The 23,465-nt window shown below is 45.7% G+C and overlaps 1 protein-coding gene across 3 annotated transcripts in view; it reads right to left on the bottom strand.

Moving 5' to 3' along the window:
* Positions 1–23,465, bottom strand: part of LOC139243617 (protein FAM184B-like) — a 418,508-nt gene that overhangs the window by 97,635 nt on the left and 297,408 nt on the right. For 2 of the 3 annotated variants that reach the window (XM_070870807.1, XM_070870810.1), the window contains exons 2-3: positions 6,146–6,988; positions 3,555–3,690 (exon numbers count right to left, since the gene is read on the bottom strand). In XM_070870807.1, coding sequence (XP_070726908.1) covers positions 3,555–3,690; positions 6,146–6,988 — 979 coding nt within the window. The remainder of the gene's footprint in view (positions 1–3,554; positions 3,691–6,145; positions 6,989–23,465) is intronic. The other variant, XM_070870811.1, reaches the window with a different exon arrangement.

Raw genomic sequence — 23,465 nt, 5'->3', positions numbered from 1 at the left:
ATAAGCAGTAAGTGAGAGTTCTTGTGTGTAGCTCAAATGTTAAATCTGACCCATCTGTAATAATGGCTTACAGCTCTGTGATGCTTTTCAAGTCTTCATGTGGAAGGCAATGAAAACCAGTTTTCTTAATGCACAAGAGTCCCAAAATCCAGTCATAGTTTGGAAACATCAAATTAAATGTATCCCATGTTGTCACCACTAAACAACATTAGTATCATAATCATGGATCTATCCCTATTTAGCAACATCATCATCATAGGCAGTCCCACGGAATCGAGGAATACTTGCTTCCACTCCCAAAGTGAGTTCTTTGATGGCTGAACAGTCCGATACGAGAGCCACAGACCCTGTTACAGGTGGGACAGACATTCTTCGAGGGAAGGGGTGGGTGGGCTGGTTTGCCGCGCGCTCCTTCTGCTGCCTTCGCTTGGCCTCTTCATGCTCTTTGTGTTGAGACTCGAAGAGATCAACGCCCTCCCTGATGGACTTTCTCCACCTCGGGCGGTCTATGGCCAGGGTCTCCCAGGTGTCGGTGGTGATGTCGCACTTTACCAGCGATGCTTTGAGGGTGTCCTTATAACGTTTCCGCTGTCCTCCTTTGGCTCGTTTATCATGAAGGAACTCCGCATAAAGCATTTGCTTAGGGAGTCTTGTATCTGGCATGCGTACTATGTGGCCTACCCAGCGAAGCTGATCGAGTGTGATCAATGCTTCAATACTGGGGATGTTAGCCTGGTTGAGGACACTGATGTTGGTGCGCCTGTCCTCCCAGGGGATTTTCAGGATCTTGTGGAGACATCGTTGGTGATCTATCTCCAGCGACTTGAGATGCCTTCTATACATCGTCCATGCCTCAGATCCATATAGGAGGGTGGGTATTACTACAGCCTTGTAGACCATGAGTTTGGTGGTAGATTTGAGGGCCTGGTCTTCAAACACTCTTTTCCTCAGACGGCCGAAGGCTGCGCTGGCACACTGGCGGCGACATGCTTAGTTAGCACATTTAGTAACAGCACAGGGTTTCCACTCCACACTGTTAGGGGAGTGGTGGGAACACAGAAGTGATGTGGCACTAGAAATGCTATCAACTAAATTAAAATAACATCTTGGCAACGCACTCATCTCAGAAAAGCACAACTAATAAAGCCACGAACCCCTCTGCTTATTTGTGCATTTGAGTGGTGTATATAGTTGATGCTTGCATTTTTGAATAAAGAGATCACAACCTGTCCTTGCACTCCATCCCAAAGAGGATAATGGTACAAAAACATCAATATATATTCAAATGAGGCTTTTAATATTTATCGGGCACCATCTAAAATCTCTTCCATCAATGAATGTGGATCTAATAACTTTTACCAATGCAAATTGTTCTTTATACCAACATTAATGCCGAGGCAAACTGTGACAATGAAATTCAGCCCATCTTGAAGACGCTAAGCCTCAGACACCTATAATAAGAATTTCACATGTCAAATATTAACCGTAATTTACTCCCACTGAAAACCACAGGAGTGTTGCCATTTATATGGAAGAAATCCGGCCCGTTAATACAATACACCAATACATTGCTCAATGTATGACATACAGTTGTTAATACCAACAATGTGACTTGGGCATGGCAGCTGGAGAAACAACGAGCCCTAGTAATTAGTAATTGGTCATTGCAACAAGTAAGGCTACCAGCAAAATCTTGCACTTGTCACAACTTTGTTAATGTTGTTTATATTAGCATTAATATGTTTTTGATATCAGCTTTAAAATTCTAATTTAAAAAACAACTCTCCAGCAGTAATGTACAAAAAGAGTCAAATGCTTGGGCGCAAAGCAACCACCACACAAATTACTCTATAATTTTTAGTGCACAAACTTGTGTAGCTGGTACAAGTACAGGATGACCGTTAAAAAATAGGTTTAGTACACATAATACAGATATTCAGATGTTCACTTTTAGTTCTGTACCCAACATGTAATTTTTAACAGGCACCAACTCCAACTTGACCTATTGAACAGACAGAACACTCTATTTCTACACAGCTATGATAGTTACATCTATTAAAAATGTGAGGGGTCCTCAAATTAGACTGAGAGATTTCTGTATGAAATGATAATTGCTCAAGAGTGCATCTGGATTTGCTTCATTTGGCTAAGCATTTTGGAGAAATGGATTTGTCAGATGTTAATTCATTTTTTTTTGGTCAACTCATCTCAAGAATGTATGCCTGAAACAATGAATTCTATGGTCACTTCTGGTCAGAGATTGAAGAAGAGTTGTAAATCTCTATTCCTGCAAGCTATGCCCTTCTTTAAATTGGAAGGCATTTCGGTCTTGACTCAGTGCTTGCTCAAGGCACTACAGAGACACTGGGAGGACAATTCAGAATGATGACGTTTGGGAGAGGTATGGAGTCTGCACAGCACCAGAAAGCTGAATTTAAAATCTTATATCAAGCTTATTATATTGCCTCCAAGTCTCTCCTTACTACATGATAGGGTATTTGCTATGCTTACTCAGGCAGCACTCAAAATATGGCATTCAGCATACGGGAGGGTCGATTATGCTAATACTCATCGGGCACTGGTTCTCCATAGCGTACTCCATGGATGGTCTGCCTAACATACCCCACTGCACTGGCCAGGGTTACTGGCACTCAGCCTGTGTGCAACCTTGCTTCAATTTTGGGACTTCATCAAAAATGGAGTTGCACCAGCATGTGGCACATTTGTGCCCACATCAGCAGCAGGGAGCCTGATTGTTGCCAAATTTTGCAAGTCAAGCCTTTCCCCTTGATTTGAATTGGCTCTTTGTGCATGGAAAATATGCAACTGGAGGCAAGCCTGTGAGCTAGTTGCCTGGGGTTTCAAAACTGGGCGAGTCAGCATCGCTTAAAGAGCTGCTGCTTGCCCTTAAAGGAGAGCTCAGGAATGCAGTATATGGGTGGAGGTTAAATAATCGTTTCAAAATGTGGGGAAGATCTGGCAGTTATCCCCAATTCACTGGAGGTCCTACTATAGGAAAACTGTGAAAGAGGTTGTCTCTCTTCGGAGCTGAAGGCCTCCATCTCTTAAAGCAGAAGCCCAACCTGCCAGAGCTAATCAATGCAGTCTCCCAGGTCAGCCATACTTGGGAGTAAATGGAGAGAATTTTGCACATAATGGGAGAACTGCCAAGGTGAATGTGCCCACCTTTATAGACATGCTTATTCTTCCTTCATTGAGGCATGGCACTAATGTCACTGTTTCTGCCCTGAACCCTCAGTGAGACACCCTATAGAAACCATGTACCACTTCTCACAACACTCTTACATCCAACAGAATTGTCAAGGGACACAGTGAAACATTGCTTATAGCAGCTCAAAGTTCAGCTTTGCATAATTTTCCTCTTTTAAATCTGGAATTAAAGCATATGGAGGGACCCGGCAGAGCAGGAGCTGTTGACTAAAAGGAGTATTTCAGTGAACTCTGCAACATGGATTTCGCATCAAGGCCTAGAAATCTGTTCACACCGCTATCTTCTTGATGTGCTCTGAATATAACTGACAATGTTTTCCTACCTGTTTTATGCAGTATTTCAGCTTCCTGTTCTAAAAGTCTCTCTCTCAACAGCTGAGCTTCATCTTCCATCTTTTGTAGGTTTGCATTTGATGTTGCCAATTTCTTACCTGTCTTTTGGAGTTGTTTTTCCAAATCCTAAAATGCATATTAAAAAGTCTGATTTGTGGAAAATTGAATGGTTTGAATATAAGAACATAAGAAATAGGAGCAGGACCTGGCCCCTCGAGCCTGCCCCGTCATTCAATAAGATCATGACTGATCTGATCATGGACTCAGCTCCACTTCCCTGCCCACTCCCCATAACCCTTTATTTCCTTATCGCTCAAAAATCTGTCTATCTCCGCCTTAAATATATTCAATGACCCAGCCTCCACATCTCTCTGGGGCAGAGAATTCCACAGATTTACAACCCTCTGAGAGAAGAAATTCCTCCTCATCTGTTTTAAATGGGCGACCCCTTATTCTGCTGAATATGATATCAATATACAGCAGGAAAACAATCAGTATGACAACCTTAACTAGTAGTCCTTGTGAGTCTATAAGGCAATCCTTCCTCCTTTAAATGTAGCTATATCAATATTTAAACATTTTTAGATTATATTTTTAGAAGATTTACATGTAAGTTTAAGTCAATATACAATGTAAAGTTAAGCCATGGTACAACTTCTTTCACACAATACTTACAGGGACATGTGTTGAGCTGCGTTTACTAAAACAGCATTATGTAGTAAGGGCACAAGATTCTCAGTGTGAAAGTTTTTAGATATTTGTAGAACAAATGTAAAAAATCTCCAATTCTGTTCTGCAGTTTGTCTCGCCTTCATTTGTTACCTACCTTTTAAGGAGAAATTTAGTATAGGGAAACCAGAGATGAGAAGAATTCTTCCCCACCTACCACCACAGGATAGATAAAATGTGGAACAGATTCCCCCAAAAAGTAGCTAACTTTATCTTGACTAACTCCTTCAAAAAGGAGTGGGATAAATGTCTAGTTTGGAAACAGTACTAAAGGTTACAGGGACAGGTACAGCCAATGGTTCCTGTACTGATGGGGTTGATCTAGGGAAGGAATACCGAGAGCAGCAGGTCATGGTTGAACAGTGGACAATGAGTATATAGTGGGACTGATTTTGCTCTCATTACACTTGGACATAAAGAATTGCATAAAACCCAGCACATTGAAGAAAATTTATGCAGGATCACATACTCATGCAGAGCCTGCCTGAATTTCGGCCCATTTAAATTAGTAGTAGGAAAATAGGACAGGCTCTGTTATGACTGCGTGATCCTTCCTGCACAATTATCTTCAATTATTCTACAGGAATGATCCTCACTCTCTAATTTTCCTCGTTGTACTGCACCCAATGGAAATAAGAGGAAAATCTACTTCATTCTGTGGGTTCACTTTATTACCTTTGGGGATCAGAATATATTTGTGCAGATCTTACCCTCACTATTTATTGCTACACATTCTAAATAGAGCTTCTATTACTAGATAGGATCTTCTATGTGTGAAGCAGACGCGATGGCATTTGGTAATGACTATATATTGATTGGGTCTCCAAATAGCTTAAAGTAATGAGTCATAGAAACCAGGAAGGTTCCCAGTCTATGCTGAGTTGTCTGTACTTAACTTGGATGGCAGTGGGGATGCTTCAATTGGCCACAGTTCTCCTGGGCCAATGAGCATACATCAGCCAGGGTATCTACTGGATCGTGATACAGTGACACTTGCTGGAAAATGCTCATGTGTGGATGTCAGGTGAGAACAGAATCAGGTTTTGCTGTGATGCACACCCAAAGTCAGAATGCCAGCTGAGACTCAGCCTTAAAGTCACAGAAAAATGGCCAGTGGGCTATGTGCACTTATAGAATAATACACCAGGATGACTCACAGCCTTTAGGAATAGATTGAGAAAGAGAGGAAACACTTTACATTGTGACAATAAGAAAACACTAAAAAAAGTCAAAATATTTTTTCAGACCAAATGGTCAAAATAATTTTATAAAATGACAAAAATTAATGTATCCCGATAAACTGTATTAAACTGCAACAACTTGCAGTAATATGGTTGCCTATACTGTAAAATAAAACATCCTGAGACGCTTTCACAGATAGGCATAAGGAATGCTGAACCAGGTAAGGACAGATTAGGAGGGGTGGCCAAAATTGGTCATAGATATGGGTTTTGGAAATGTGTTTAGGAGGAAAGAGGAGTGGAGAGGTTTAGGGAGGAAATTCTGGAGAATATGACTCTGGTGACTGAAGATTCTACCAATGGTGAGGTGAAGGGGTGGGGCGGGGAGGAAGCAGGAGAAGCTGGAGAAGCTGCGGGGTTGGTGTAAATGCACAAGTGGCTGTAAAGATACTGGCCCCAAAAATCTACAGAATGTATTTTAGTATATTGAAGTATTTGTAGCAAATATTTCATCCCGTGACGCAAATGGTAATCTTCAAAATATAAATTTTGATGGAAAAATAAATCAAAATGTATTAATTTTGCTGATAATGAAAGATAATACTGCTAGAGCTTTTGTACTTGACCATTTTGTTTCTATAGCTATGAAACATTTAATATTGCAAGCTCACCTGGATTCTGAACTCTGCAGTCTTCAGCAAGTCCTGCAATTTCTGACACTGGTTATTCGACTCATTCAACATGTGACCTTTGACTTCCATGTCACTCTCCAGTTTCTTCAGTTTTAGCTGTAAGGTTATCTCTTGAGCTTGAAGGCTCTTTTTTTGTTCTATTTGCCATTGTTTCAGTGTCTCAGTCACTGACTGCTGTAGAGCTTTTTTCAAAGCTTCCAGTTCCTTTTGATGCGAGACTTGTAGTTTACTCACTTTTTTCTCAAAATCTGCGGTTAGTCCCTTGTTCTCAGATTTTAGGAATTCTAATTCTTGATTCAAACCTATAAGATCCAGTTTGTGCTTTTCTTCTAATGTAAATTTTTCATCGAAACAGCCCTTTAGCGCTCTACATTTTTCCTGAAGATTTTCTGATTTGTGGTTTACTTTCACAATCTCTGTTATTGCTGACTGTTTATCCTGTTCTAACCTGTGTTGAATTTTCATGAAGTGTTGCAGATTGCTCTCAAATTCCTTCTTAATGTCAAGCATCTCCTTGGACAGTGCCATTATTCTTTCTGCATGTTCTTTCTCCATGTTCTTTTCACGCTCCGCCACCTGCTGCTTGTAAACCTCAAAGTCTGCCAAGACCTCTTCCTTATGTTTCTTGTGCTTCTCCAGGGTACCTTCAAGGGACTGAATTTGGTGCCGCATGTCCATCTCTTCTCCCATTCTGCTTTTGTACTGTAGGATCTTTCCCCGTGTCTCAGCAATGATATGCTGGATCTCCTCCTGGTGAGCTTCCTTAATAGCCTGCAGGGAAGCCTCATGCTCATCACTTTTGGTATTTAGTGCATATATAACCTATCAAGAACACAAAGAAAATGGTTAGAGGTTAAAAATAACATGCGATGGCAGAAATCTGAAATAAAAACAAAAAATATTGAAAGTGTGCTGCTGGTCAGAATTTGAAAGCGAAAGGTGGGACTTTCCATCAGAACCCTCTCTTGCTTGGAGGTGGTTTAAGGTGATGGGTCTTCTGATTTTTTTTTGTGTTTGGATCCTCGCAATGAGATGTTTGAAGTCAGGAACACAATGTGTAGGGAATCTCGAGGGCAATTAGGGATGGGCAATAAATGCTGGTCTTGCCAACGATGCCCATATTCCGTGAACGAAAAAAACCGTTAAACCTGAGTAGAGCTCCAATTAGCTGCGCATCCTATGCCAGCTTGAAAATGTCTTCCTGAGCACGAATCATCACTAGCTTGTGCAGTTCACCCAGCACTGCAGGTAAACCACATGATGTAGCAGAGCTGATTGTGTGATTGGGCACTCGCAGTGAGGAGTGGTGCTCATGGGGTGTGCAGGTTGCAAAATCGCAGGCCTGCGGCCTTCAATTATCTGTCCATTAGGGCTAGCAATTTCCCAACTTGCACTGACTGCAAGTGCCGCTCCAAGTCAAGAGTGTCAAATTACAGAATCAGCCCGCGTACGAGCAAAACAGATTTATTTCAGGCTATCTCTGGAATGTGTAAATACATAATAAGCTTCCATTATACAGAAGAGCATGAATTCATGTAGCACCTTGTCAAAAGTTTTTTTTTTCTGTACTGGGCAGGCCACAAACTCCTTTGAGCGTGATCATTTCGTCCGTGAGCAAATTTTACAACAACAAGCTTTACAATAACAACTTTTAAGCATATATGCAACAATATCATATTGCCAGAAACCGTCTCAAATCATGAGACAATCAGACAAGGTTCTATGGAATTGTAACATAACTTCTCTGATTTTGAAATGAACCCCAGTGCTTTATTTGCATTTTTTATGGCTTTTTTAACCTGCTTTGCTACTTTTAATGAATTGTGAATCTATACCCCTAGATGTCTTTGCACCTCTACCTCATTTGGACTCTTATTTTCCAAGGATTAGGTACTCCCCTTCGTCCTCCTACCAAAGTGCACCACCTCACACTTATCTATTATTGAAATTCATTTGCCATTTACATGCCCATTCTGCAAGTTTGTTAGTCGAATTAATTAAAAGCTTTTAGTTTGTCATGTACAAGCTCGATTTAAAAAGATACTTATCATAATTGACTGGGATATAAAAGAGCTGCATAATAATGCATTAACACTTCAGAAACGTCACTCGGTTACACGGTTATGTATCGACAAACAATCCAAATGCCCAAGGTGAGCTGAAAGAGGCATATCTCTTTGTGCAATTTGTATTAATTTTAAAGTTTTCAATGTATTAGACCATCCCTCACGTCACTACAGCAATGGCTGCACAAACCGCAGGAGTAGCAGCTTTCCTCTGGTGCTGACGTACTGGACGCCTACATTAGAATATTAATCACAATGCAACCAGACAAGCAACAAATATAAAGTGCTGCAATTCTTTAGTTCACAGTTATAAAAAGAATTGAACAAAAACAGGTATCCGTATTTTCAACTTCAAGCACTTCCATTAATAAATGTTGTTTTCTTGAACCAGCACACCCCCCCATGTAACATGTCAGAAATGCAGCACTTATTCACACGTGCAGAAAAACATACAAAATTTGCAAAGTGTGGCCGCTGCTCAGGAATGGACTACACGTGCTGGAGTGGACCCTTACCCAAATCTCTCTATCCCTCTTTTGCTCTCTCTCTCTCTCTGCCCCTCTCTCTTCATTCCTGTCTCCCTCTGTCTGGGTCTCTCTCTATCTCCCTCTGCTCCGGTCTCAGGGGCCAAAATTGCCCCCCTCCTTAAGCTCCATTACCGCCTCTAATGGAGGCAATGGAGCGGATAGGCCTCACCGACCGGGGGTAGACGGATGACCTTATGCTCCCTATATTGCCCCCGGGCTGGGAGCAGTGGAAAAGGGATTCCGCGCCACCTGTGTTGCCACCCGTCAGGCATGCGCCGACCCCACACCGACTGGCGGCGACCCCTTTACCGACCCCATTGAAAAATTGCCCGGCGGGAGCGGCGCCATTGCCAGTCGGTGCCACTGACAGCTTTCCCCTGCAGGAAGCTGTGTGTGCCTGGCCCCTAAAGGGGAGGGTGCACTGCCGGCACCTCCATTTTATTTTAATTGTCAGGTCGACTCCGAGGTCGGCCTGACAATGGTGAATATGGGTTCGGCCAGGCCGCCAACAGGCAACCCAGCACCCTCTCTTGGGTGTCAGGCTGCTGGCCCAGCCAAAACTCTCCCTGGTGGTCGAGTGGGCCTAACTAAACTTCTTGCAGAGCTCGCAGCAGCCCTCCCATTTAACTGAAGCGTAGGGTCGTTGTGACGCAGCAGCGCTACGCTAATGACCCGTTGGGGCACCAGACCCGACCGAAGGGCACTTCCGCCCCTCAGCACCACCCCATAGACGAAAAAGAGCCGAATTCTGACGCAAGATTCACTCCATGGATTGGGGCGGAGAAAAATCTTTAATATCAGTAAGTGCGCCTACTCTTAGTCGGGGGGCAATTTCAGCCCTTCCGTCACCACTCTGATTCTGTCCCAGTCACTCTCTTCTTCTGCTCCTATTCCACTTTGTCTTGCTCTCCCTCTGTCCCAGTCTCTCTCTCCCTCTGTCTCAGTCTCTCTCCCTCTCTCCCAGTCTCTCTCTCCCTCGGTCTCAGTCTCTCTCTCCCTTTGTCTCAGTCTCCCTCTCCCTCTGTCCCAGTCTCTCTCTCCCTCTGTTCCAGTCTCTCTCTCCCTCTCCCTCTGTCCCAGTCTCGGTCTTTCTCCCTCTTTCCATGTCCCTGACTCTCACTCTCTCTCTCTCTCTCTCTCTATGTCTCTGCCGTGCTGTCTCTCTCTGCAAAGAACAGAGCAAAAGGAAAAGCAGAGAATCAGTGTCAATTCCTCCCTTTTTTTGTAACATCTGAAATCTAGTCAATGTTGAAAAATGAGCAGGATTATTTCCTTTTTTGAGAAAATGCTTCTTGACAATGCTGTCCTATTTGTGCTCTTGTGATAATGAAGGTGCTCATATCAGACACAGCTCCACTAACCTGTTTGCAATTAATTGAATGCCCTTAGTGTTCCAGCTCAGCGTAATCCTGAGTGATAACTGATTGTAGGTTTTAGGAGAGACGATTAAATGAGGTCCTGACAGTGGATGTTAGATTTTTTAAATTACCATTGTAAGAAGCACAGGGAATCTCTCTCCAGTCTCTCTCTGTCTCTTCCCCAGTCTCTGTCCTCTCCCCAGTCTCTCTCTTTCTGACCCCCCAGTCTCTCCCCAATCTCTCTCTCACCCCAATTTCTCTCTTTCCCCCCAATCTCTTTCTCTCCCAGTCTTCCCTCTCTCTCCCAGTCTCCCCTCTCTCTCCCCAGTCTCCCTCTCTCTCTCCCCCCGTCTCCCTCTCTCCCTCCCCCCAGTCTCTCTCTCTCTCCCTTGCCCAGTCTATCTCTCTCTCTCCCCAGTCTATCTCTCTCTCTCCCCAGTCTATCTCTCTCTCTCCCCAGACTATCTCTCTCTCTCCCCAGACTATCTCTCTCTCTCTCCCCCCAATCTATCTCTCTCTCTCTCCCCCCCAATCTATCTCTCTCTCTCCCCCCAATCTATCTCTCTTCCCCCCAGTCTCTCTCTCTTCCCCCTCTTACCCCCCAGTCTCTCTTTCTCCCCGTCTATCTCTCTCTCTCCCCAGTCAGTCTCTCTCTCCTCCAGTCTCTCTCGCTTCCCCCCCAGCCTCTCTCTTCCACTTAGTCTCTCTCTTCCACCTAGTCCCAATTTCTCCCCCAGTCTCAATTTCTCCCCCAGTCTCTCTCTCTCTCCCATCTCGCTCTCTCCCACCAGTCTATCTCTCTCTTCCCCCCAGTCTATCTCTCTCTCTCCCCCCAGTCTCTCTCTCTCCCTCCCCCCCAGTCTATCTCTCTCTCTCTCTCTTCCCCCAGTCTATCTCTCTCTCTCCCCAGTCTATCTCTCTCTCCCCCCAATCTATATCTCTCTCTCCCCAGTCTCTCTCTCTGCCCACAATCTCTCTCTCCCTGTCCCTCTCTCCCCCAGTCTCTCTTTCTCCCCCGTCTATCTCTCTCTCTCCCCCAGTCTCTCTCTCTTCCCCCCCAGCCTCTCTCTTCCCCCCAGCCTTTCTCTTCCACCCAGTCTCTCTTTCTCCCCCAGTCTCAATTTCTCCCCCAGTCTCTCTTCCTCTCCCATCTCGCTCTCTCCCCCTAGTCTATCTCTCTCTCTCCCCCCAGTCTATCTCTCTCTCTCCACCCAGTCTCTCTCTCTCCCTCCCCCCCCAGTCTATCTCTCTCTCTCCCTCCCCCCCAGTCTATCTCTCTCTCTCTCTCTTCCCCCAGTCTATCTCTCTCTCCCCAGTCTATCTCTCTCTCCCCCCAATCTATATCTCTCTCTCCCCAGTCTCTCTCTCTGCCCACAATCTCTCTCTCCCTGTCCCTCTCTCCCCCAGTCTCTCTTTCTCCCCCGTCTATCTCTCTCTCTCCCCCAGTCTCTCTCTCCTCCAGTCTCTCTCTCTTCCCCCCCAGCCTCTCTCTTCCCCCCAGCCTCTCTCTTCCCCCCAGCCTTTCTCTTCCACCTAGTCTCTCTTTCTCCCCCAGTCTCAATTTCTCCCCCAGTCTCTCTTCCTCTCCGATCTCGCTCTCTCCCCCTAGTCTATCTCTCTCTCTCCCCCCAGTCTATCTCTCTCTCTCCCCCCAGTCTATCTCTCTCTCCCCAGTCTATCTCTCTCTCTCTCTCTCTCTCCCCAATCTATCTCTCTCTCTCTCTCCAGTCTATCTCTCTCTCTCTCCCCAGTCTCTCTCTCTCTCTCTAGTCTATCTCTCTCTCTCTAGTCTATCTCTCTCTCTCTCCCCAGTCTCTCTCTCTCTCTCTCTCTCCCCAGTCTATCTCTCTCTCTCTCCCCAGTCTATCTCTCTCTCTCTCCCCAGTCTCTCTCTCTCTCTCCCCAGTCTCTCTCTCTCTCTCCCCAGTCTCTCTCTCTCTCTCTTTCCCCAGTCTATCTCTCTCTCTCTCTCCCCAGTCTATCTCTCTCTCTCTCTCCCCAGTCTATCTCTCTCGCTCTCCCCAGTCTCTCTCTCTCTCTCTCTCCCCAGTCTCTCTCTCTCTCTCTCTCACCCCAGTTTCTCTCTCCCCAGTCTCTCTCTCCCCAGTCTCTCTCTCCCCAGTCTCTCTCTCTCCCCAGTCTCTCTCTCTCTCTCCCCAGTCTCTCTCTCTCTCTCTCTCTCTCTCTCCCCAGTCTCTCTCTCTCTCTCTCCCCAGTCTTTTTCTCTCTCCCCAGTGTCTCTCTCTGCCCACAATCTCTCTCTCCCTGTCCCTCTCTTCTTCTCTCCCCAGTCTCTCTCTCTTTCTCCCCCAGTCTCTCTTTCTCTCCCAGTCTATCTCTCGCCCAGTCTATCTCTCGCCCAGTCTATCTCTCTCCCAGTCTATCTCTCTCTCCCCCAGTCTCTCTTTCTCTCTCCCCCAGTCTCTCTCTCTCTCCCTCAGTTTCTCTCTCGCTCACTCCCCTTCGATTCTCGTTCTTCTCTCTCCCACCCCAACAAATCCAGTCATGTCGGTGCAAAGCATGGCATGTACTGACAGCCACAACGGTAGGGTACTGTGCATGTTGTGACTTCGACAAAATCGCGCATGCGCAAAAGGGGATCGGGTGCGCGTACACGGCTCCGTGATACCGTGCATGCGCCAAGGGCTACAAAATCATTGCTGTTTTAATGGAGCTGCTTCCCCGCTCCAGCTGCTGTCCTGTTCTGCGTGGTAATTCAATTCAAGCATTAGTGCACAGGTGCACAGCTGCGCACCTTAGAGGGAATGGTACTTGTCATGTCCTTAGGATGTCCCAAAGCACTTTACAAGCAAAGGATTACTTTTGAAATCCATTGTCTGCTTTTATATACAGGGAAACACAGAGAATTAGCATATAGGTACAGCAAGCAATTAGGAAGGCAAATGGCACGTTGGCCTTTATTGCAAGGGGGTTGGAGTCCAAGAGTAAAGAAGCCTTGCTATAATTGTACTGGGCTTTGGGGAGACCATACCTGGAGTACTGTGCACAGTTTTGGTCTCTTTATCTGAGAAAGGACATACTTGCCTTAGAGGCGGTGCAATGAAGGTTCACTAGATTCATCCCTGGGATGGGAGGGTTGTCCTATGAGGAGAGATTGGGTAGATTGGGCCTATACTCTCAAAAGAATGAGAAGTCATCTCATTGAAACATACAAGATTCTGAAGGGAATTGACAGGGTAGATGCTGAGTGATTGTTTCCCCTGGCTGGAGAGTCTAGAACTAGGGGGCACTGTCTCAGGATAAGGGGTTGGGCATTTAAGACTGAGATGAGAAACAATTTCTTCACTCAGAGGGTTGTGAATCTTTGGAATTCTCTACCCCAAAGGGCTGTGGATGCTGAATTGTTGAGTATGTTCAAGGCTGAGATAGATAGATTTTTGGATTTTAGGCAAATCAAAGGATATGGCAATCGGGCGGGAAAGTGGAGTTGAGTTCGAAGATCAGCCACTGAATGGTGGAACAGGCTCGAGGGACCATATGGCCTACTCCTGCTCCTAATTCTTATGTTCTATGCAAACAAATGCAGCAGCACATTTGCACATAGAAAGGTCTCACAAAAAACAAAGAATGACCAGGCAACCTATGTTTTGATTATGTTAGTTGAGGGAGGAAAGTTGGACAAATTCCTGCTTTTTAAAAACATACATCTACCTGAGTAATATGACAGGACCTTGATTTAACATTTCATCTGAAAAATGGCTCCTCAGACAACACAGCACTCTCTCTTTTGCTTTAAAAAAACACTTTGTACAAGATATAACATTACCATCTAATAAAATATTAAAATATCTGCATGCACTGTTTACACTACTTGACATTTTATTATCATGCCTTTGTCACGTTTTTTATGTCAATTTGTTCCCATTTTAAATTCCTATGTCCAAATGTATAATGGGTTTTGGTCATGTAAACTCATCACCCTGTGACCGTGCAATCTGTCCTCAGGTTCCCATAAATCGCTCAAAATGCTTTCGGAAATGTTTTTTCACTCCCAATTTTTTTCAATAACAACATTTCTAATGATCAATACAAGGTATTAAACAAAATATAAAATCAGAAATTTAGATATTTCATCAGAACATGATCACATTTATCCACTGAACTGTCTTTTGCGTCTTATACCTGAAGGCCTCAGCCGCTTCCCAAAACTTGGCTTGGTCTTGCCCACCGCTGTAACTGTGAGCTGTATTTGGATTGTTCAGTCTAAACATGAGCAGTGTACCTAATTTTCCAGCATATATCAGTACCAATCAGTTGCATTGATAGAATACTTTTCTTTAGCTTCTTGCACTTTCTACTCAGCTTTGAAAAGCAAATGCTCAAAGCTTTATTGAGGTAAAATTCATACTGAGGTTTTTTTTAAACATAGAGGCTACGTGTGTGTGACAGTGTTCTGATTATGCACCTGTTGCAGCAATGGTTGTATATTCTCTAAACTTTAGAAAGTATATTAAACTGAGCGAGGGAGCGAGAGAGAATGGGTTAGAGAATGTGTATGAGAGAAGTAGACTGTGGGCCGAGTCTCAAAAAAATGCTTTTCCCTCGTACCCTCTGTGGAAGTACTTCATATTCACACCAATATTAGTTTAGGGAACCCATATTACAAAAATCAATTTTCCCATCTTCATCAAAATGTGAGCATTTTGCAGAAATTTTCATTAGAAAATAGGCAGAAATATGAATCAAAACCCAGAGTGATGACATAATTGCGAGCTACTTAAATAACCAATCATGACTGCTGTATTTGTCAGTTAAGCAAAATCAGCCAATCACAATCTCTGTACAAGGGACTGCCTAATACTATACTAGATAAATGAGAGTCAGTAACTGCATGCACCGAAACAATGGTGTGCTGCATGCAGGTAGTTGCGGCAACATCATTTATTTTTCGGACTCTAGCTGGATAAAATTTTTCACAAGTGTTCATCAGTGGAAATTTACTGGAACTAGAGAAGCTAAAATTGCAGAGAATGCCATTGAAAGGTTAGATCTGGAACTGGTTATTACACCAGAAAGACTCGCAACAATCCCACATTCGATTGGATATCATCGGCAGTGCTACATGCATTTCACTGATAATTCCAAGATCGACAGAGCCAAGAAGAAGCAAGAAAGGGCAAATCAGAATTATGAACATGACTACATGAGATTTTACAGTATTTCCTATGAAACTGTATCAGCCTACAAATATTCATATCCAACTTTCGTTCCTTAGTTCAATGCTTATGCCGTTTGACATGTTCCATTTCATGGGCCTGCTTCAGCCCCATATACTTATTTCTGTGTAGACTGACTGGGGCCGAAATTGCCCTTCGCCCAAAACGGGGCGCATCTACTGATTTCTAAGTGCTTTGTGCATGCCCCAATGCATAGGGCGGACAATCCGGGGAAATTTAGTTCTTTGGGTTTTTTTGGAGCAGGGCGGAAGTGGTGTCAACAGGAGAGGGGGGCGGAAGTGCGGGTGGGTCGGAGCGGCCGTTGCTCCGAGTCATCAGCGCCTCACTGACACGTCACAATGTCCCTCGCCTTCAGCTAAAGGGAAGGGCTGTGAACTCTACAGCCACTTTAGTGGCAACACTGGGCCACCAGGGAGGGTTTCAGCCGGGCCAGTGGCCCGAGATCCAAGAGGTGGCCAGGCCAAACCCGTGGCGACCATTGTCAGGCCAACCTGGCAGTCGGCCAACAATGAAAATAAAATGGCAACCGTGCAGTGCGCCCTCCCCTTTAAGGGCAGATGCGCCACCCAGCCACAAAAAGCATCCAGCCAGCAAAAGCTGTCAGTGGCACCGACTGGCGGCCGATTCGCTCCCGCGAGGCAATTTCCTACGCGGGGCAGAAAGGGAGTCGCCGCCGGTCGGTCGGAGTGGAAACGTTCTCCGCTGGGAAAATCCACGAGGGCAATTTTCAAAATGGCGGCCCTGCTGCACCGACCAAGCAGTGAGTGCTTACCGGCCCATTGAGGTAGTCACGGCTGTTACAGAAAGGGGCAATTTCAGCCCCACTGAGTCTAAACTTCTCACTCTGGTCATAACATGCACTAACAGCCAAAAAAAAAAGGAATATTGACCAAAGGTGGTGCTGATTAGAATATCCATTTCATCATTCCTTCGTAGCCATTGCAGAACCAGTACAGAAAGAAGAGGGGAGGAATGAAGCCGCCACCAAGGTTCGATTGCTTCGCTCAAAGACGACAGACTGCAAGGTAATACCTGCGAGGGCTTCCCAACTTCTTCCAGTGCAGTGCCTTCTCTGCAAGAAGGACAAGAACATTGTGGAGAGACACAGCCGAAAGAGACAAAGAGAGAGGCTGGTACAATGTGAGACTAAAACTGCAGGTAAGCTGCTCCTTGCAGCAGAAACCTGCAAAGATGAGGCAATCCTGTTGCATATCTGTGGACAAGATCTTGTTGCCCTTGAAGCAAGGTATCATCTTAGCTGCTACCAAAGCTACACCAGATTTTTGACCAGAAAGGAGCAGGAAGCCCCTCAAGAAGACAACCTCTACCAGACAGGTTATAGGCACTTCTGTGATACAGTGATAGAGGGCAGAATTGTAAAGAATCGTGAAGTTCTTAGAATGACAAAGCTGAACAGTTTGTTTAAGAAATGCATTTTTGAGAAAGAGGGTATCGATGCTTCTTCTTATAAAATGTATAATCTAAAACGTAGAATGCAGAAATCTTATCCTTTCCTGAAATTTGTCAGATCATCACACATTAATGAGAGTGATCTTGTTTTTGTAGAAGTTCCTGCAACAGAAGAAGTTGTTGAGGAGGCAGTCAGAGATTTGCTTTCAGAAACAAGCACAAGTGAGACCGACACAGACATGGACACTAGCATGGATCCTGGAGCCAAAGTTCCCATGAGAAGATTGGATTTAAGACCTGATTGCAGGCCCTTGTACCATACTGCTCTGGCATCTCCAAAGGATCATGGGTGGAAACTTGAAGATGATGTACGTATCACAGACTGGATAACGCTTCCTCCAGCAAAAAGACCCAGTGTGCACAAGGAAGGTGCTCTTGTCTTCTCAACAAGCTACCTTGCACTGGCATCTGCTTGTGTGCAGGTTGTGAGAATGTTGCATCTTTGCCCGAGACTTCTAGATGATTCATAGATATGCATTTCTTTTCAGCTTTTAATTTTTTTTCAGATCTATTTTGTTTTTTCAGTACATCTATCTTAAAAAAAATTAATACTATTACTTTTATTATTATAATTATTATAATTATATGGTTGACAAATGAGTGCGGCTGTCTGTCTGAAATGTCAGTAAGTGTGTATGAAATAATAAGTTTCTATGGTAGATTTCTTTCTTAGCAACGGATATGAAAACAAAACGTAGATTTATGTATAACTGCACCATATGATACGTCCAGAACTCAGGGGGTAGAAATTCACCCCCGTCGTAAACTTGGTGCACCTACTGTTTTCTCTAGGTGTTTTTACTGTCACATCAGACGAGGTGGACTCTTGATCCATTTTCAGCTCTTTGGTAATTTTTGGGGAGCGGAATGGAAGTCGGTCATAATGGAGATGGAAGTGCGGTGGTAAGTGCTGGTGAGGGGCGGAAGTGGGGGCGAGACGGAGTCTCCGCTGCTGTCAGTCAGCTGCGGAGCAGTGCTGACCTCAGTGTGCATGTGTGCATTTAAAGGGGAGATGTTGTGTATCAGTAAAGCATGCACTCCCATGTTCCGCCACCAGGGAGCTCATCCCCTGAAGTTCCAAGGGATCCCAGCATCCCTTGGGAGCACTGTATATAAGCCGGCCCCTAAGGCCTATTCCTCACTCTGGAGTGTCTTATTAAAGACTGAGGTCACTGTTACTTTAATCTCCTTGTGTGCAGCCTCATCTATGTTAGGAACACAATAACTGGCGACGAGAATACGAATCCATCGCAAAGATGCAGAAAACTGTGGGCATCCTGGAGAAGTTCTCGAAGGGTGAGGACTGGGAAACCTATGTCGAATGGCTAGACCAGTACTTTGTAGCCAACGAGCTGGACGGAAAAGGAAGTGCTGCAAAAAGGAGAGCGGTCCTCCTCACTGTCTGCGGGGCACCGACCTACAGCCTCATGAAGAATCTTTTGGCTCCGGTGAAACCCACAGGTAAGTCATATGAGGAGCTGTGTACACTGGTTCAGGAGCATCTTAACCTGAGGGAGAGCGTGCTGATGGCGAGGTATCGGTTCTACACGTGCCAGCGATCTGAAGGTCAGGAAGTGGCGAGCTACGTCGCCGAGCTAAGGCGACTTGCAAGACAATGTGAGTTTGATGGCTACCTGGAGCAAATGCTCAGAGACTTTTTTGTACTGGGCATTGGCCACGAGACCATCCTACGAAAACGTTTGACTGTAGAGACACTGACCCTCAGTAAGGCCAATGTGATAGCACAGGAGTTTATGTCCACCAGTGATAACACCAAACAAATCTCTCAGCACACACGTGCGAGCAATGTTCATAAATTAACTGGAACTGTGTTTGCGAGCAGAAATGTACAGGGCAGAACCCACGAGTCTGCAACTGCCAGCAGGCCTCAGGTGACCCAGATGACTCAGAATCCCCAACAAAAGATAAATGCAAGGCAATTCACACCTTGTTGGCTTTGTGGAGGCTTTCATTCAGCCTATTCATGCCGCTTCAAAGGGTATGTTTTCAAGAGCTGTGGAACAATGGGGCACCTCCACCTCCAGCTGCAAGCTCTGCAAAACCTGCTAACCACCACGTGGCAGAGGAAGATCGGTCCATGGTGGATCAAAGCAATTTCGAACCTCAGAGAGAGGAAGCAGATGCTGAAGTACATGGGGTGCACACATTTTGGACGAAATGTCCACCTATAATGCTAAACGTAAAACTGAATGGCTTACCCGTAGCCATGGAACTGGATACTGGCGCTAGCCAGTCCATCATGAGTAATAAGATGTTTGAGAGACCATGGTGCAACAAGGCATTCAGACCAGCCCTGAGCCCCATGCACACGAACGTACACCAAAGAGCCTATCGCTGTCCTGGGCAGCGCCATGGTCAAGGTCACCTACGAGGGCAGGGTGCACGAACTGCCACTCTGGATTGTCCTGGGCGATGGCCCCACACTGCTTGGAAGGAGCTGACTGGGCAAAATCCGCTGGAACCGGGATGACATCCGAGCGCTATCACATGTCGATGAGGCCTCATGTACCCAGGTTTTGAACAAATTTCCTTCCCTCTTTGAGTCAGGCATTGGAAACTTTTCCGGGGCAAATGTGCGGATCCACTTGGTCCCAGAGGCACGACCCATTCACCACAAGGTGCGAGCGGTACCTCACATGATGAGGGAGAAAGTGGAAATCAAGCTGGACAGGCTGCAACACGAGGGCATCATCTCCTGGAATTCAGGGAGTGGGCCAGCCCAATTGTTCCAGTACTCAAAAGTGATGGCACGGTCAGGATTTGCGGCGATTATAAAGTAACTATTAATCGTTTCTCACGACAGGACCAATACCCGCTACCTAAGGCAGATGACCTATTTGCGACGCTGGCAGGAGGCAAGATGTTCACCAAGCTCGGCCTGACTTCGGCCTACATGATGCAGGAGCTGGAGGAGTCTTTGAAGGGCCTCACCTGCATCAACACGCACAAGGGACTGTTCATCGACAACAAATGCCCGTTTGGAATTCGGTCGGCTGCAGCGATCTTCCAGCGAAACATGGAGAGCCTACTCAAGTCGGTACCACACACGGTGGTCTTTCAGGATGACATATTGGTCACGGGTCGGGACACCGGCGAGCACCTACAAAACCTGGAGGAGGTCCTCCAGCAACTGGATCGCGTAGTGCTGCGGCTGAAGAGTTCGAAATGCATCTTCATGGCAACAGAAGTGGCGTTTTTGGGGAGAAAGATTGCGGCGGATGGTATTCGGCCCACAGACGCCAAGACAGAGGCTATCAGGAACGCGCCCAGGCCACAGAACGTCACGGAGCTGCGGTCGTTCCTGGGACTCCTCAACTATTTTGGTAACTTCCTACCGGGATTAAGCACCCTTTTAGAGCCCCTACATGTGTTATTGCACAAAGGTGAGAACTGGGTATGGGGAAAAAAACAAGTAATTGCTTTTGAGACAGCCAGAAACAGTTTATGCTCCAACAAGCTGCTTGTATTGTATAACTCGTGTAAAAGACTTGTGCTAGCATGTGACGCGTCGTCGTACGGAGTCGGGTGTGTATTACAACAAGCTAACGTTGCGGGGAAGTTGCAACCTGTCGCCTATGCTTCCAGGAGCTTGTCTAAGGCCAAGAGGGCCTACAGCATGATTGGGAAAGAGGCATTAGCGTGTGTGTTCAGGGTAAAGAAAATGCATCAGTACCTGTTTGGCCTCAAATTTGAGCTGGAAACCGATCACAAGGCCCTCACATCCCTGTTCGCTGAAAACAAGGGGATAAATACTAATGCCTCAGCCCGCATACAAAGGTGGGCACTCGTGCTATCAGCATATAACTATACCATCCGCCACAGGCCAGGCACCGAGAACTGTGCGGATGCTCTCAGTCGGCTACAATTACCCATCACGGGGGGGGAAATGGCGCAGCCTGCAAATTTGTTGATGGTGGCGCAGCCCGCAGACTTGTTGATAGTCATGGAAGCGTTAGAAAATGATAAATCACCTGTGACGGCCCGCCAGATTAGGACTTGGACCAGCCAAGATCCTCTGCTGTCCCTAGTAAAAAACTGTGTACTGCATGGGAGCTGGGACAGCATCCCCGTTGAAATGCAAGGGAGAATCAAACTGTTCCAGCGTCGAGAGGACGAGCTGTCCATTCAGGCAGACTGCCTGTTGTGGGGTATCCGCGTAGTGCTACCAAAAAAGGGCAGGGAGACGATCATCTCGGATCTCCACAGCACACACCCGGGTATAGTAATGATGAAAGCGATAGCCAGATTCCATGTGTGGTGGCCCGGTATTGACTATGACTTAGAGTCCTGTGTACATAAGAACATAAGAATTAGGAACAGGAGTAGGCCATCTAGCCCCTCGAGCCTTTTCCGCCACTCAACTAGATCATGGCTGATCTGGCCGTAGACTCAGCTCCACTTACCCGCCCGCTCCCCATAACCCTTAATTCCCTTATTGGTTAAAAATCTATCTATCTGTGATTTGAATACATTCAATGAGCTAGCCTCAAGTGCTTCCCTGGGCAGAGAATTCCACAGATTCACAGCCCTTTGGGAGAAGAAACTCCTTCACAACTCGGTTTTAAATTGGCTTCCCCGTATTTTGAGGCTGTGCCCCCTAGTTCTAGTCTCCCCGACCTCTCTGCCTCTATCTTGTCGATCCCTTTCATTATTTTAAATGTTTCTATAAGATCATCCCTCATCCTTCTGAACTCCAACGAATAAAGACACAGACTACTCAATCTATCATCATAAGGTAACCCTCTCATCTCCGGAATCAGCCTAGCGAATTGTCTCTGTACCCCCTCCAAAGCTAGTATATCCTTCCTTAAGTAAGGTGACCAAAACTACACACAGTACTCCAGGTGCAGCCTTACCAATACCCTATACAGTTGCAGCAGAACCTCCCTGCTTTTGTACTCCATCCCTCTCGCAATGAAGGCCAACATTCCATTCGCCTTCCTGATTACCTGCTGCACCTGCAAACTAACTTCTTGGGTTTCATGCACAAGGACCCCCAGGTCCCTCTGCACCGCAGCATGTTGTAATTTCTCCCCATTCAAATAATATTCCCTTTTACTGTATTTTTTTCCAAGGTGGATGACCTCACATTTTCCGACATTGTATTCCATTTGCCAAACCATAGCCCATTCGCTTAACCTATCTAAATCTCTTTGCAGCCTCTCTGTGTCCTCTACACAACCCGCTTTCCCACTAATATTTGTGTCATCTGCAAATTTTGTTACACTACACTCTGTCCCCTCTTCCAGGTCATCTATGTATATTGTAAACAGTTGTGGTCCCAGCACCGATCCCTGTGGCACACCACTAACCACCGATTTCCAACCCGAAAAGGACCCATTTATCCCGACTCTGCTTTCTGTTAGCCAGCCAATTCTTGATCCATGCTAATATATTTCTTCTGACTCCGCGTACCTTTATCTTCTGCAGTAACCTTTTGTGTGGCACCTTATCGAATGCCTTTTGGAAATCTAAATATACCACATCCATCAGTACACCTCTATCCACCATGCTCGTTATATCCTCAAAGAATTCCAGTAAATTAGTTAAACATGATTTCCCCTTCATGAATCCATGTTGCGTCTGCTTGATTGCATTATTCCTATCTAGATGTCCCGCTATTTCTTCCTTAATGATAGCTTCAAGCATTTTCCCCACTACAGATGTTAAACTAACCGGCCTATAGTTACCTGCCTTTTGTCTGCCCCCTTTTTTAAACAGAGGCGTTACATTAGCTGCTTTCCAATCCGCTGGTACCTCCCCAGAGTCCAGAGAATTTTGGTAGATTATAACGAATGCATCTGCTATAACTTCCGCCATCTCTTTTAATACCCTGGGATTCATTTCATGAGGACCAGGGGATTTGTCTACCTTGAGATCCATTAGCCTGTCCAGCACTACCCCCCTAGTGATAGTGATTGTCTCAAGGTCCTCCCTTGAGTTGAGCAATGAGCCCAGAGAGGGACCACTAAGTTTGTGGTCCTGGCCCTCCAGACCATGGTCGAGGATCCACGTTGACTATGCGGGCCTGTTTCTCGGTAAAATGTTCCTGGTGGTAGTGGATGCTTTTTCAAAATGGATTGAATGTGAAATAATGTCGGGAAGCCCCACCACCACCACCATTGAAAGCCTGAGGGCCATGTTTGCCACCCACGGCCTGCCTGACAAACTGATCAGTGACAACGGGCCATGTTTCACCAGTGCCGAATTGAAAGAATTCATGACCCGCAATGGGATCAAACATGTCACCTCAGCCCCGTTTAAACCAGCTTCCAATGGGCAGGCAGAGCGGGCAGTACAAACCATCACAGATGGCCTTAAATGAGTCACAGAAGGCTCACTCCAAACCCGCCTGTCCCAAGCTACTGCACGAGACCCCATTCGCTCACAGGGGTGTCCCCAGCTGAGCTACTCATGAAAAGGACACTTAAAACCAGACTCTCGCTGGTTCACCCCAACCTGCATTGTCATGTATTTCACCATTTTGCAATGACAATAGTTATGTAACTGTAACTCATGCACACTGTACCTGTACCCTTGAAATGCACACCCTGACCACAGGGGGTGAGCTTGCGGGAGACACTCCTCATCTGAGTTTCCAGGTATAAAAGGGGAGGTCCCACCCAGGGTCAGCACTCCTTGGTCATGGGAATAAAGTG

Source organism: Pristiophorus japonicus, chromosome 2 (genome assembly GCF_044704955.1).
Source record: "Pristiophorus japonicus isolate sPriJap1 chromosome 2, sPriJap1.hap1, whole genome shotgun sequence".
NCBI lineage: Eukaryota > Metazoa > Chordata > Chondrichthyes > Pristiophoridae > Pristiophorus > Pristiophorus japonicus.
Note: the sequence above shows the minus strand (reverse complement) of the source record. Positions and strands in the feature narration are given on the sequence as shown.